Source organism: Sminthopsis crassicaudata, chromosome 2 (assembly GCF_048593235.1).
Source record: "Sminthopsis crassicaudata isolate SCR6 chromosome 2, ASM4859323v1, whole genome shotgun sequence".
Taxonomy (NCBI): domain Eukaryota; kingdom Metazoa; phylum Chordata; class Mammalia; order Dasyuromorphia; family Dasyuridae; genus Sminthopsis; species Sminthopsis crassicaudata.
Window position 1 is genome coordinate 102007511 of NC_133618.1, and position 16799 is coordinate 102024309.

General features: G+C 32.8%; 2 protein-coding genes across 4 annotated transcripts in view; both read right to left on the reverse strand.

Annotated features, from left to right (window-relative positions):
* The window catches only part of LOC141554697 (proteasome activator complex subunit 4-like), a 60304-nt gene extending 52889 nt beyond the window's left edge, over positions 1-7415 (reverse strand). For all 3 annotated transcript variants that reach the window (XR_012485923.1, XM_074286906.1, XM_074286905.1), the window contains exons 1-4: positions 7280-7415; positions 7020-7089; positions 6176-6243; positions 291-506 (exon numbers count right to left, since the gene is read on the reverse strand). Coding sequence is in view for 2 of the 3 variants with exons in the window: in XM_074286906.1 (XP_074143007.1) it covers positions 291-506; positions 6176-6243; positions 7020-7089; positions 7280-7312 (387 nt within the window). In the remaining variant the exon portion in view is untranslated. The remainder of the gene's footprint in view (positions 1-290; positions 507-6175; positions 6244-7019; positions 7090-7279) is intronic.
* The window catches only part of LOC141554703 (ankyrin repeat and SOCS box protein 3-like), a 437022-nt gene that overhangs the window by 234686 nt on the left and 185537 nt on the right, over positions 1-16799 (reverse strand). The gene's annotated exons all lie outside the window — the stretch shown is intronic.

The window sequence follows — 16799 nt, forward strand, 5'->3', positions numbered from 1 at the left end:
GTTTTCTTCAATAAAATGACTAAGATAAAAATGTATAATCTACATGAAATGCTTACTGTCATGGAGGAAGGAGGGGGAAAAACAGGAAGGGAGGGTAGGATAGTATTTGGAATACAAAACTTAAAAAAGTTACAACAACGAATGTTAATTATTTTTACATGTAACTGGGGGAAATTATTTAAAAAAAAATAATATGGCAAACATTTCCAAGTCAACACTCTAATTGCATTTTTCATGATAATTACATTGATTAAAATAATTCTCTGATCCCAAATTAATGAAAAACTTACCTTGATAGGAAAGTATTCAGAAGGAGGTTTGTTAAAGCCACCTGGCACACTGCAGTATTCCGTAGGGTAGATAAGCGTAGTTGATCGCAAAAGGTGATGTAAGAGATTACAAGACAAAGTGTAACCCTGTTTACAGGTTAAATGTAAGGTTCGATGGAGAATCTTTACCAGCTCTTCTTTGTAAGGCAACAACTTCTTTCCATCAACTCGAGTAATCTAATAAAAGATTTTTCAAGAATTTACTACATGATTATGACAATGTCAGAAATTTCAGATAGCTCAAACATTAATGTGAAGTCTAAACTTTTTAAAAATAGTTTTATTTAAAGTCATTTACAAACATATTAAATAAATGGTTCCCATCATCTGGGCCTGGGGCAGATAGTGACATAGTTGATAGAACAACACATCTAAAGTCTGAATTCAAATCCAGCCTCAAACACTCAGTTATCTATGTGATCTGGGACAGTCCATAACTTTGTCTCAATTTGCTGATTTATAAAATGAGCCAAAGAAGGAAATCACAAATTACTCTAAGGTCTTTGCTAAGAAAGGCTCAAATGGGATCACAAAGAGTTGGCAATAACTAAAACGACTGAATAACAATAAATTGGGCTATATTCTTCCAAGGCGCCATTTTATATTAAGGGTTTATATGATTCCCTATGTATAACAAACACTTTCATTTTGTCTATATTTCTCTAATTACCAGATGCTAATACTAATGTGGGGATCTGCTAAAATATTATCATGATCATTTTGGTTTAAAAAAAAGTTCTATACCACTACACACCTATCAGATTGGCTAGAATGACAGGGAAAGATAATGCACAATGTTGGAGGGGATGTGGGAAAACAGGGACACTGATACATTGTTGGTGAAATTGTGAATACATCCAGCCATTCTGGAGAGCAATATGGAACTATGCCCAAAAAGTTGTCAAACTGTGCATATCCTTTGACCCAGCAGTGTTACTACTGGGCTTATATCCCAAAGAGATATCTTAAAGAAGGGAAAGGGACCTGTATGTGCAAGAATGTTTGTGGCAGCCCTCTTTGTGGTAGCCAGAAACTGGAAACTACGTGGATGCCCATCAATTGGAGAATGGCTGAATAAACTGTGGTATATGAATATTATGGAATATTATTGTTCTGTAAGAAATGACCAACAGGATGATTTCAGAAAGGCCTGGAGAGACTTAAATGAACTGGTGCTGAGTGAAATGAGCAGGACCAGATCATCATTGTATACTTCAACAACAATACTATATGATGATCAATTCTGAGGGATGTGGCCATTTTCAACAATGAGATGAACCAAATCAGTTCCAACAGAACAGTAGTGAATTGAACCAGCTACACCCCATGAAAGAATTCTGGGAGATGACTATGAACCACTAGATAGAATTCCCAATCCCTCTATTTTTGTCCGCCTGCATTTTTGATTTCCTTCATAGGCTAATTGTACACTATTTCAAAGTTTGATTCTTTTTATACAGCAAAACAACTGTTTGGATATGTATACATATACTGTATTTAATTTATACTTTAACACATTTAACATGTATTGGTCAACCTGCCATCTTGTGGGGGGGAAGGAAGGGAAAAAATTAGAACAAAAGGTTTGGCAATTGCCAATGTTGTAAAGTTACCCATGCAAATATCTGGAAAATAAAAACTATTAATTAAAAAAAAAAAAAAAAAAGAGTTCTCCTTTGAAAAGGCTGAAACTAGTATGCTAAATGAAATAACACTCATAACTTAGGGAGATGAAAAGTTCAGAAAATACAAAGTTCTTGAATCTAGGGAGCTTACATTCTAACAATGGGGTAATGCCACAGATACAGATAACTTTAATACACAATAATACTTGTATCACAAATCAGCAAACTTCAGCCCCACTTGTTTTTGTAAGGCCTGTGAGCTAAGAAAGGTTTTTACATTGTGAAATCAATATTTTAAAGTATTTTTTAAAACAAGCAGAGTTAACACGCATAGGCCAGGCTCAAATAGCCTACCATTACATCAGAGAAATACAAAACAAGCTTACCAAATAAGACAATTAGGAAAATTTATAGTAATATGCAAAAGGCCTAGAAAACATAAAGAAAGGCATATATTGGGACTGGGTTAACAATGGAACTAGGCTCAAGGAGCAAATCAAAAAAACACAGAAGTAATGTGAAAAATGCTTTAGCAATCTAATTGCAAGAAGAGAAATACAATATCTGACAAAATTTACAAAAACAATACCTAGATATGAGGTAAAAATGAAGAGCTCCTTTTAACATAAAACTATATTTTGCATTTGACAAAGGCAGGAATTATGCTAATGAATAAATTTCATTTGAACTTCACAAAATCTTACAGTAAGAAAAGCCATTTGACAAAAATTCACATCTATAAAGAATCTCTGCTCTAACAATAGTTTTTGCTTCAAGTCATCAATAAGAGGAGACTCACAATAAGCATATCATTCTGCCCTAGGACAGGTCTAATTATGACCAAGTTTTTCCTAATAACAAGTTTCAAATTTTCTTCTTTGCCACTATTACCTACTGTTGGTACATGTTATTAATGCCAAAACACAAGTTTGCTGTGAGTCCGGTGGAGTACGATAAAGGAACAGCACCTGAAAAGTCAATGAAGATGACAACCAGGGAAAATGGGGCCACTGGATTTGATAATTAAGAAATCATAAATTAGGGATTTGATAGTAAGGAAATGTAGGGACTGATTATAGACAACTTTTTCAATAAGTTTGGGAAAGAAAAAGTTGAAATAGTAGGTGGCTGGGATAGAAGAGTTAATAAAATCCATTTTTTTCTTTAAAGGGAAGATAAGTATATAATGATCAATTTATTTCATCTCTTTCTATCCCTAATTTCTGAATTTGTATCTTGATAATAACACTACTTCAGGGGAAAACATACTATTAACTCTAACATGAGTTATAATTGTTAGAGTGATCAAAAAGAGCCACTGATAAAGGAGAGATAAAACATAAGAGGGAAAATTAATACTACAGAGCAAGATACAAGAAGTGCAAGAGAAGAGGATCAAGAATAAAAGTAAAAGAATTAGTCTTAATGAGAAGTTGGGATATCTTTTCCAATAAATGACGATACTGACAAAATTTAAAGTAGTAACAATGCATGTGGTCTTAATTTCTGAAAAATGGAAGCCCATCCAGGTTTAAAGGTAAGGAAACACTAATTTATGTAGCATTTTAAGAAATATTAGCATGGTTGAAATGTTTCTTTGCTTGCTTGAAAGCATTTCTTTATTAACTTTTTTCTTACAAAAAATTCCTTACTACTTTTATTAATAATTCAAAAATTACACACATTTAAATGTACAATACAAAAAGAATAATATATATGAAGCTATGTATTTAGATTTTATACATTACTTTCAAAACTGTTTCCCTTTTCTATGCTTCCCTCTGTTCTCTTATTTATGACTTTTTATTTGCAAACCTCTCTTTAGGCAGTGGGGTTCCTGATCTTAGGGGCTCTCCATACTGTTGCTAAACTTAATGCAGATACCTAGTTAGTTCAGTCCTAATGCAATGAAGAACTTCTGAATTTACATGATACATCTGTCAGCTTAGACACCCTAATAACAGAAATAACAATTAAGTATTACCTAGCTCATGATACACTGGATTTAATTAGGTTTTTCTTTTTTTGGAACATCTTTAGCAGCAAGTATTAGTAACTAGTAATTTAAAAGAGCTTTCTTTATCATAAATACTGGGCTTGAAGTTGACAGACTCGTTTTAGGATCCAAATTCTTCCACCTGGTACCTGTGTGGCCTTGTACAATTTATTTATCAAGTCTAAGCCTCAAATGTAAAATAAACTTAATAACTTGGAAGTCCCTTCCAGTTCCATTTTTTTTTTTTTATAGCAAGGTAACAATAGTGCCAAGATGTGAACTGCTAATTAAATAGCCAAAGGCAAGAAAAAGAAACATAAAACATTTTTAAACTAGTTGCCAAACATTACAAATTTTTGAACTGTTACTCAAGTGAATCATTTCAGAATTACTCAAAAATAACTTGAAATTATGAAGTTACTTCAAGGCCTCAATGCATATATCACCCTGGGAATATCTACTAGTCTTGTTTGTCCAAACTGATAAAATTAAGCAGATTGCTAATAAATCTTACTCTGTTCCTACTCTGTTATCATAATGACATGGTTTGCAAAGGCTGTGCCAGCAGATTACAAGTTCTGGAATATTATACCAAAATGCAAAGATTTGTCCAAGAGACTTATCAGATGTCCTAGAGCCAGCTAAATACAACACAAGAGAATCCCCATCACCATAAATCTGACCATTAAATTAACTACCATGCTGGTAACCCATGAAAGAAAAACACAAAATGCTCTCAATTCTTTGAGTTCCTCCTATAGCAGCAGAATGTTAAGAGACAAGACCATCTATAAACATAATTTTAGCTTTATATGCTAAATAGCAGATTCCTGTCTAATAACAAATGAACTAAGATACTACTAGACAAAATCAATCATGTCATTATTTTGAAAAATGAAGACATAAGAATATTGCAGCAATTCAGAAAAATTCATGAATTCTGCAAGAATTAAATGAGTTGGTAAAGTTAATTTTACCAAGATAAAACAAAAAATTTCACAGTAATACCTGGTTATCTCACTTTGCGAGTTCATAGTGAGCATAAGCAAAAAGACCACGAAGAAAACTGCACCTTATATGTCATGTGTTATAAAAGATAACGGGAGAAATTCTCAGAAAATTGACATGTTATTACAAAATAAGTCAACATATTGGTATTCAGTAATGTTGATATGAAGATGGGCAAAGCAGAACACAGCAAAAATGCTGGAAAATATCTTTAGGATTAAAAATCAATATCAACCTAAATGTAAAATAGGGAAATGAACACTCACTAAAAAATGTTTGCTCTTCTTACATAGTATATGCTGTGTTAAGTTCAAGGATGAAGGAGGGATTCTCTACAGATAGAGATATCTTACAGATACTCCTGTTTTTAGATGACTTTGTACTGAATGCATCAAGCCTCAGAATACTCTCCTCAGTGAGAGCAATAGCTTCTCCAAAGAGATGAGATTAATAACTGGCACAGTAAAAAGAAAATCTATGAAGAATGCCTATTAATGAGATTAGGACATGCAGCTGAAAAAACAACTCACTGAGTTAGTTTAATATAACTCAACAAGACATTGCAAATAAACCATGAGTACAAATTATAACTGAAAGATTTCAAACATGCTTTTAGTGAGCTATACTGCTATGAATCATTGAAAACATAATCTCTAAACAATAAAATTTCAGATGACCCAAAGCTTAATGCAGACATATAGTGAGGAAAAGCTGAAGGCTATTACTAAAGATGATGAAAACATCATAGTGGCATAAAAAGTATTATCAAATACATCCTTCAAATAAGATGAGTCACATGATTAAAACATGAAATAAAGGATGAAAAGGTAAATAAAAAGGTAAAGTACTGCATGGGAACCACAGAATATTAGAAGGCTTCCAACTGTGGGAGGGTTTGGACAGAAATCAGAGAAGATTAAAAAGGCATGGATGGCCTGTAAGCTCTTATCTTTGGGGACAATGTCACACCTTAATAAACCACAAAACTATTGAAGCACACTGGAGGAAGAATATGGTCAAAGTAGATACTAGAATATAATTCAAATATTCTAAAAATTACCTGGATTTATCCACCACACCATAAAACACTCATAATTTTACTCCCCCCTTATTCTTTCTAGGATAGTATGGCAGTAAAACAAATAATTTTATTGCTGATGCATAATAACAATTTTTAATTTTTTTCTCATGAAAAAGAATGCTCAAAGAAAATATACCTCAGACAAAAGTTGGAGATTCCACAGCAATTCCTTATCTAGCTCTTCTTCATTCAAGACATCATCATCTAAAGAGGGGGAAGATGTCTTTAATAAAATATAACCTTTCAAAATTCACAGCTAAATTCTGTTAAGATTATATGTAAATCTGCATTTCTATAAAGACTTCATTTTTCATCTTCTACAAAGTCTTTTCACTTTTCCCAGTCCAAGAAAAATAAAAAAAAAAAAACTATGTCCAAGAAGTAAATAAATGCATAAATTAAAAAAAAAAAAAAAGGAATTATGATGTTCCACAAATAATATGTCAATTCTAATTTCCCAAGTTAACTTAAAAGAAATACCTTTTGGATATCATATTAGCATTTCTTAAAGTATCCATTTTGGATTTCATATTGCATTAAGCAGAGAAATATCTCAAATTGTTAAAAGTTCTAACAAATGACTTAATGTACATTTCTCAGAATCTTAAATTTTTGAGAAAGTACCTCACTGACTGGTACAAACTACATTCAAAATGAATTCCCAATATATCACACCCAACACATTCAACATCTTCCTAAAAGTCTATCAAGGAAGAAAAACCCATATTTCCCAGGACATTCGATTCTACTTTTGGACAGCTCTAATTAAAAGAATAATTTCCTGAGACCTGAGATCAAGCCTAAAACTGGCCTCTTTGCAACTTCTATCTATCATTCCTACTTCTGTCTTCTTGGGTCAAACAGAACAAATCTATTCTTTCTTCCAATGTAGATGAACTAATCTGCATATAACTACATTGTTTTTAAAAACTAAATTAAAAAGTCTATTCACAAAATAAAAACGAAACCTTTTGACTCACTTATTGTAAGTTGAGTTATAACACTGCAGCAATGGGGAACAAAGATCTTCAAAGATTCTTCTGGGCAGCACTGAAACATATTTTACAAATAATTTTTAAAAAGAAGCAGTCAACATGAGGTCACAAAAGTAATCACTATTTTAGGAACAAGCATACTAAATTATCTTTTTGGATAAGTTTATATTAAAACCTAACATTCAGTACAGAGATAAATTATGATCCATACATTGTAAGTTTTTAGTTCAAAATCAACAACTAACCTTTACAGCAGCTCGGCACATGTCTGCCACCATGCGTCCTGCTACTCTAGTTTCAAATATGTTTGAAACAGCAAAATTAAAAACTTTCTGCAGAGCAACCTGTTAAATGGAAGATATAGTCAACCTTTCTTTAGAAAACAATAAAATTCCTCATGGAATAATAAAGAAAAATATACATACATATACTTCAATTATACAAGAAATAATTATTTCAAAATGAAATTATCATTCAATCTTTAAAGAGAACCATCCACAATAAAAATCAGAGTTAAAATTTGTGATACCTTCTATAAATATTTTAACTATTTTATTGTAAAAATTATTTAAATTTAGGCTATGCTAATCAATTTTTATTTCATTATCAAATAAAAGAGGCTTAGATATGAACTTTTTAGTAACTAATAAAACTGAAGATTTTCTTCTAAAAGCCACAAAGTCAAAGAAAATTTGCTAAGATCAAAAAAAGATCATTTTTACCCCATTTTTTTTTGGTATAGTAACAACTTTAAAAACTGTCCCCCTACACACTGTGTAATTATAATAATAATAAAACATGATGCTGAAGAAAGAAAATGCATCCCCCTTCCATGCAGAGGAGGGGAGCAGTAGTATGACTTTAGCCAAGACTCAGGTGATACACGGATTGATTAGTTGTGCTGAACTTGCTTTTCCCCCAGTCTTTTTTTATTCTGTATTACAAGGGATGGTTCTCTCTCTCTCTCTCTCTCTCTCTCTCTCTTTGTTTGTTTTTTTGCTCAGGCAATTGGGGTTAAGTAACTTGCTAACTTGCCAGGGTCACACAACTAGGAAGTGTTAAGTGTCTGAGGCTAGATTTAAACTCAGGTCCTCCTGATTCCAACACTGGTGCTCTATTGTCTATGCCACCTAGTTGCCCCTCTGATGCAACTTCTTTTCTCTATTCACAATATGGAGAGACCCCTCCTCTTCCCCTGCTCTTTATGGATTAGATTTTAAAAGCTGTTCCCAGGACATGATATGAATGTGATTGTAATTGAACCATGGGAACTGATAAATCACAAGCAAGAGAGAGGGAGAAAAGGGCCCAGGATAGAGTATTGGGAAACATCCATAGCTATTGGAAATGACTTAGATAATGTTCCAACAAAAAAGTTTGAAAAGAAGTGGTCAGAAAGATAAAATATAGTAAATGAAAACCTAGATAAGAAAGTGTATCCAGGATATAGTGATAGTGTCAAAGGTTACAGAGTCAAGAAGCATCAGGACTGAAAAAAGACCATTCGTTTTGGAAAAATCTGGGTCACTGGGAACTATAGAAAGAACAAATTCACTTGAATAATGGATTTTGAAGCCAGATTGCAGATTTATTAAGACTGAAAAGAAGGGGGAAGTAGAAAGATTTGTCTTCTCAAACAAAAGGACCAACCCTTCTTGTAAGACAGAGATAAAGACAAATATAGTGGGGAAAGATATTAGAGTGAGGTGAAGTGAGGAGCTCTGGGTAAATGGCTTTAACTTTATTTTTGTGAAATATAAGGCTAAGTTCTTGTCTTAGAAAATTAGGAGAGGAGGGTAGAGTTCCTCATAAGAGGTCTAAAGAAAAATTAAAAGGTTTGGAATACCACTGTGGTGCATGGGATAATTGATTCATTAGAGAGGTATAAAAGGATTGTCTTATTGCAATGGGGACCCAATTGAGATGATGTAACATAAACTGGTAGTGAATTGGATTTGATTCCTTTCAGTAGCACATAAATATAAGAGAAAGCATTGTCAGCAATAGCATAAGGAGACAAAGGATACCTTCGAATTTAATTGATTCACTCATAGGGAAAGATAAAGAAGGGGATAGAGTATGGCCACCGAATTTGGGTGATGGCTTACAAAAAGAATTAAAATATAGAGGGATTATAAATTATAGTGAGGACAAGAACATGGTTAGAGAATCATGGGGCAGAGGGAAAGAGAGAATAATAAAAATATTGTCATTAGATAAAGTAATGTTAGAATTTATAGGTAAGGGCAAGATGAAGGATATGATGATCTATGTGTGCACAATTGTGATCTGGTAAAAGAGTAGATGATGGGAAATGAGTAGATTGAACACCTGCAAAATTAGGCTATTTGATAGTATCAGTCAAATAGTTCCCTCTTACGAAGAGAAGAATTAGAGTGGAGAAAAAAACTATGCAGAAGGCACTGAACTTATTGAAAAGGAAAGGAAAGCTACCAGAATTTTGATTGGGTAATAGAGATTAAATGAACTTCAAAGGAGGGGAGGTTAATGATTAAGGGTACCTGAGGGAGTTTGTGGGAAGCTAGGCAATACTGTTTATTTATTTTTATTTTTTATAAAGCCTTTTCTTTTCAAAACATATGTACAAATAATTTGACAACATTGACCCTTGCATAGTTTTATGTTTCAGATTTTCTTCTCCTTCCCCCCATCCCCTCCCCTAGATGGCAAGCAATTCAATATATGTTAAATATGTTAAAATATATATTAAATCCAACCTATAAAAACATATTTATACAATTCTCTTCCTGAACAAGTGAAATCAGATCAAAAAAAAAAAAAAGAAAGAAAGTAAATGAGTAAGAAAACAAAATACACAAGCGAACAACAACAAAAAGAGTGAGAATGTTATGTTGTGATCCACATTCAGTTCCTACAAGTCCTCTCTCTGGGTGTATGTGGTTCTCTTTAACACAAGATCATTGGAACTAACATCAATCATCTCATTGTTGAAAAGAGTCACGTTCATTAGAATTGATCATCTTATAAAATTGTAGTTGTCATATATAATCATCTTCTGTTTCTTCTCATTTCACTTAACATCAGTTTATGTAAGTCTCTCCAGGCCTTTCTAAAATCATCCTCCTGATCATTTTTTACAGAACAATAATATTTCATAGCATTCATATACCATAACTTATTCAGCCATTCTCCAACTGACGGGCATCCACTCAATTTCCAGTTTCTTACCACTACAAAAAGGGCTGCCACAAACATTTTGTACATATGGATACCTTTCCTTTCTTTAAGATCTGTTTGGGATATAAATAGAAACACTACTGGATCAAAGGGTATGCACAGTTTGATAACTTTTTGAACATAGTTCCAAATTGCTCTCCAGAATGGCTGAATCCATTCACAACTCCACTAACAATGTATTAGTGGCCCAGTTTTCCCACATCTCTTCCAACATTTGTCCTTGTTTTTCCTGTCCTCTTAAACTAATCTGGGAGGTGGTAGTAGTATCTCAGAGTTGTCTTAATTTGCATTTCTCTGATCAATAGTGATTTAGAGCACCTTCTCATATGCATTAAAATAGTTTTAATTTCTTCATCTGAAAATTGTCTGTTCAGATAATTTTATATATGTATATATATATATATATATATATATATATATATATATATATATATATATATATATATATATATATATATATTGTATCTAAGATATACTTTAACATGTTTAACAGCTATAAGACTTCCTGCCATCTAGGGAAGGAGATGAAGGGAGAAAAGGAAAAAGTTGGAACAGAAGTGAATGCAAGGGACAAAGTTGCAAAAATTACCCATGCATATGTTCTGTCAATAAAAAGCTATAATAATTTTTAAAAAAGAAATAGGTTTTGCCAACAGAAAAAATAAATAAAACAACAAAAAAAGAAAATTGTTCATATCCTTTGACCATTTATAAATTGATAAATTTGGGTCCATTATCTATATATTTTAGAAATAAGGCCTTTATCAGAACTCTTAAATGCAAAAATGATTTCCCAATTTATTGCTTCCTTCTGATCTTGCCTGAATTAGGTTTGTTTGTACAAAAACTTTTTAACTTAATATAATCAAAATTATCTGTCTAGTGTTCAATTATGAGTTCCAGTTTTGGGTTTTTTTTTTTTTTTTTGGACACAAATTCCTTCCTTATCCACAGATCTGAGAGGTAAACTATCCTATGTTCTTCTAATTTGCTTATGATATCACTTTATATCTAAATCATGAACCCATTTAGATCTTATCTTGGTATGTGGTATTGAGGTGTAGGTCAAGTCCTAATTTCTTCCATACTAGTTTCTAATTTTCCCCAGCAAATAGTGAGTTCTTATCCCAAAAGATGGGGTCTTTGGGTTTGTCAAACCCTAGTTTGCTATAGTTAGGCAATACTGTTTATAAAGCACTGGGCCTTGAGTCAGAAAGATCTGAGTTTAAATTTAATTTCAGGCACTTACTAACTTTCCGACCCTGGGCAAGTCACTTAACCCTTCTGTTACACTTCCTTATTTATAAAATAGAGACACACTGGAGAAGGAAATGGCAAGTAATTCCAGTATCTTTGCCAAGAAAACCTCATAATAAATCCATCATATCTTTTAGAATCAGACACGTGAACAACAACAAAATTGAGGAAGAGCTGGGAAGTTGACAAGGGAGAATACATAGTATTCTACAAAATGAAAGAATAGGATGGGGGTGGGGCAGGAGCAAAGAATGTTGGATAACTGGGAAAGTAATTGTATTATCAATAGAAATTAGGAAATTAATGTGAATAAAGGTATTTCTGTTCTTCTTGCTCTCTTTGTCTCTTTTTCTGTGTTAACCGCTTTCATAATTTGCCTCTATTTCACTGTGCCCATCTATCTATATAGGTCCATCCATTCCCATATTCATGTACATGTCTGAAATTTTCTTAAAACATTTTCTTGTGTTTTTCTTGCCTATATCTTTAGCTTTTTCTGCATCTTTTTCATTACTTTTTAATTTGTGAGTTCCTTAAAAAATTTCTAAAATAAGCTTTTTTTCCTTTCTTCCAATTTTTTACGTGCCTTCTTTCCTTATTTTTTAGCCTCACAATTCCTAAAACAGTTCAAATCACAGTGGCTTAGAGACTCAAGGTAGAAACTGTACCTTAGCATTCATGAGCCATCACAATTTTTCCTCATATTTTTTTCAAATTTACCTTCCACCATTGCTACACAAATCCTCCCTTCTAGCTGTACTGGCTATTTCTCCCTACATGGAATACCTCCTTATACATACATGCATACACACACACACACACACACACACACACACACACACACACTATCTAAGTCATACTTTTCCTTCAAGGTTCAAAGCTCCATCTCTCACACGAAGTCTTTCTTAACTTCTAGACCACAATGATTCATCAATACACTAAATGCTTATTATCGTGTGGTACACCATATATTATACTTATTGCTATACAATAGCAACATTTATAATATTGTTTTAGTTTTATTCTATATATCCCTTTCCACCAACTCTAGAACTTAGTACTATAATTTACACATCAGAGGTACTTAACAAAGGATTAATGGATTGATGACACATGAATGGAACAGTAGATGAGGAAGAGGATGATAGATAGAGGAATCTAAAAAAGGAGGAAAAGTAAAGGAAGAGAAAAAGAATATATATCAACCATACCAAGTAGACATTCCAATTAAAGTGAAAGGACATGGATTTTTCCTTTTTAAAATAATAATCATTTTATCATCAATGGATAAAGGTTTTCTCTTGAACAGTCAAAAGAATGAGCCTAGGCAAGACATATACATTTAAATTTTCATTGACCTTTTCTGCAGATGATTCCCAGTTTTATATATCAAAATTTAATCTTTCTTATAAATTCATGTCTGTAACACCTTGTGTTACATAGGTACCCCAAATATAACCATAACACTCTTTTATCTTCTGCCTTAATGTCCATTTCTTCTCCAATCTTCCCTATTCCTGTTGAAAATAAATTTATTGTTTCTATTTACCCAGGTCTGCAACCTTGGAGTCATCTTCCATGCTTCCTTATCCCTTACCCCCACCCCCTTTCTAATCAGCTGTCAAGACATATCTGTCATACTTCCATATTTTTGGGTAGGAAGATCCTCATCTTCACTCATATGATAATAACTCTAGTACTGTTTCTCATCATCTTTTACACAGTTCATCAAAACAGCCTAATTGAACTCCATCATCTCTCCTCCCAAACCATCCTCTACTAGTTGCCATAATTTTCCTAATTTTCCTAAAGCATAGATCAGATTATATCACATCACTTCCAATCTTAAAATTTTTTTAATCTTGAGGATTCTTATTGCTTCTAGAAGGGAAAAAAATCTTCCACAAATAATAATGCCCTGAATAATCTTTCTTCAGCCTATAATTCTGGGCTTATTTTATGTCACTTCCTTTCATTCATCCTGCATTTAATCAATGAAAAAGCATTTAAGTACCTACTATATGCCAACACTATGTTAGGCACAATTGTAATACCAGAGAAACTGAGGCAGACAGAAATTGGTTTTTAATCTTTTAACATGGAGAATTTTAGACTAGCCGGCCTGATGGGACTTTTATCCAAAGCATTCGGCCGTGATAAACTGAAGCAGGGAATTTATATTAACTAGGTTTTAATTAACTAGGGTTTGCAAACAATACAAAATCTGAGTATGACAATCTTATAGGGGAAACAAAAGCAGATGGGGGGTGGTGAAGACACTGGGTGGGTGAACAATCCATAATTCCAGGAAAGGATCTTAATACTGACAGAATAGGGTTCCAGATATGAAAGTAGAGGACAAGAAACAGCAAGGTGTGGGGCAATACTCAAAAGGAGGGGGAATTTCACTAGCAAGGACTAGATAATGCACTTGAAGTTAAAGACACAATAGTATGCAAAGGTGATCAGAGCTCTAAGGTTTTTCCTGACTCAATTCTCTCAGTCCTAATGGCAAGAAAGTGGGGGGGGGCATGATTTTTTTTTTATTCGGGGCATAATACAATGAATAAAATAATTTCTACTCTCAATGAGTTTACATTCTAACAAGGAAGATTTTTTTAAGTATATAAAGAATAAAGAAAATAAATACAAACACTTACATTGTGATTAAATATAGGATGGCTTTGGGAGGGAAGACACTAGTAGTTGAGGGGATTTTGAAAAACTTCCTGCCTAAAATGATGCCTAAGCAGCAATTTAAAGAAATAGAGGGACTCGTTTAGGTGGAGATAAGGATGTAAGTGATTCTTGTCAGGGAGATATTGAATACAAAGGCCCAGAGTCCTGTCCACAGAAAGAATGTTACATGTGAGGAACAAAGAGAAGATCAGTTTGGCAGAACTGAAAAGTATGGAGAGAAGAGAACTAATATCCACTCTGACTGTGAAGATAGTCTGGGATTAGATTGGAAAGGGCTTTAAAAGCAAAACAGAGGAGTTTTCAATTTATCCTAGAGGCAATAGGAAACCTCTAAAGTTTGGTTTAGTTGGATAGTCACACAGTCAGATCTGTGCTTAAGGAAAATTACTTTGACAATGGTACGCAGACTGCCCTGGAGTGTTGAGAGATTTGAGGCAAACAGGCTAGCGGGGACAAGGACCTGAACACCAATGAGAGTTCACAACTTTAACTATTATGAAAGTTTAACTCAATTCTTTCTTTTTAAAATAATCAGCATGCTTTTCTTTGAATTAAGTTAAATTTCTTATAAAAGTTTCAAATCTGTATGCCTAAATATCCTGGTATAAAAGTTGAGCTAAGAAATATCAATTTTTCACATCTCTTTTCTATATCCTTGACCATCCAATAAAGTGGTAAGGATGTTAATTAGGGTGACAAAGAGAGAATTATGACCCAAGAAATTGTTTGCACATCTAATATATTATTCTCCTTTTTTCCTCCAAAAAACCCCACTTTTTATAGCCATACCTATGTGCAAGAATCAGACAATCAACAAATTGTGAGATACAGCCTACCTAAATGAGGGGAAAAACATGATTTATGATTTTCAAAACGGGATTTCAGAGATAGAAGAGACCTTACTAGTCATCTAATTGAATCCTTAATTTTGCAAAGAAGAACATTGAGGCCCAAAGAAGTGAATTTACTATTTCAAGTAATGACTAATTAATATTAGATTCAGGAATAGAACTCATCTTCAAATTCCCAGTGTAGTATCTCTCCCACTACATCACTCTATCTCCCTAGAAAGACTTAAAATGGAATTAAAGACAGATACAAATGCCATTTCTATCCAGTTCAATAAATGAATTATTCATTTTAATTTTTAAAAAGAATATTTCATGCTCTATTGATGAGGCTAGTAAATTCTGGTTCCTACCTTGGTCAGCTTCATTTTTTAAACTTAATATTTGATTAAATTTTAAATATGTATTGAGTGCAAAAACAGCAAATTAGGTTACATTGGTACAACAGTTACCTTTTATTATTTAAAAGTTTTTAATCCAGTTTATTTTTAATTCGCTATCAATTCCAATAGATTATTTTAATTAACTTTACTATGTTTTTCTTTTTTGATGTCTTATTGCAATTCCTTATTGTAATATAGAAGTGATTCTATATTTTCAGAGCCTATGCAAAGGAAACAAATTCAAATAGGCTCAGGAAAAACTAGATCTCGGTCAAGTGAGAATCAATCTAGCTAAGGCTGTCAATGGCTAATCATTAGAATGGTGAACACCAGTTGATGATTTTTTCCAATTGAAACAGCTTACATAGACTAACATAGTCTTACATAGACTTTAATAGACATCTACCAAGATATAGAGATACTGTCAGCTCCATTAAAGTAGGGAGGATTGTTATTCAGTCATTTTTCAATCATATCTGACTGTGACCTATTGGGGATTTTCTTGGTAGATCTTACTGTGTGATTATCCAACAAGATTAAACCCAGAGCTTTTCTATTGCCTCTAGAATAAATTAAAAATTATGCTTTTCTTTTAAAGTGCTCTCTTATCTAAACTGGAGTGGTTGACCATTTCTTTTTCCAGCTCATTTTACAGATAAGGAAACTGAAACAAATAGAGTTAAATGACCTGTTCAGGGCCAGCTTTGAACTCGAGAAGTTTAGTCGTACTAACTGCAGGCCTTTATTCACTGTACCACATAACTGATCAAAGGAGGGAATATTCACCCCACTTACAATAAAAATCCTCAGAATTTCGAGATATACATTTTTAACTCTTTGTACTATATAATTTTGGTTGTTGCTTACCATCAATTTCATGATAGATTTTGAGTGTCTAGGTAATTTTCATAATATTTCTAGTTGTAGGTTTAGAGTTTTAGGTTATCTTTCAGATTAATGCCAAAAATAAAAGAAGGAGCTAGATTTTAATAGCTTTGGTTGAACTGTTCTGGAAACTTTCAGAATATGTAAATATACTGAGATCCAAAACCACCTTACAATTATTTGTCTAATTTTTATGTTCTGACTTGTAAAATGTTAATAATATAAGGAATTAAAATTTATTATCAAATCACAGAAAATTATGACATTTTTCATCATGTGAAAATCACTGTGCTGAACACTAGGGATATAATTTGTTTTTTAAATCACACAGACCTTTTCTGAAGGTTTTCACATTCCATTGAGGACAATATGATCTGTATTTAGATAAGTCTCATTTAAGATAGGGTATAATGGAAACAGGAAAAAGATATATACAAAGCATATACTCCAAGAAAATTTGAAAAGGGAGAAAA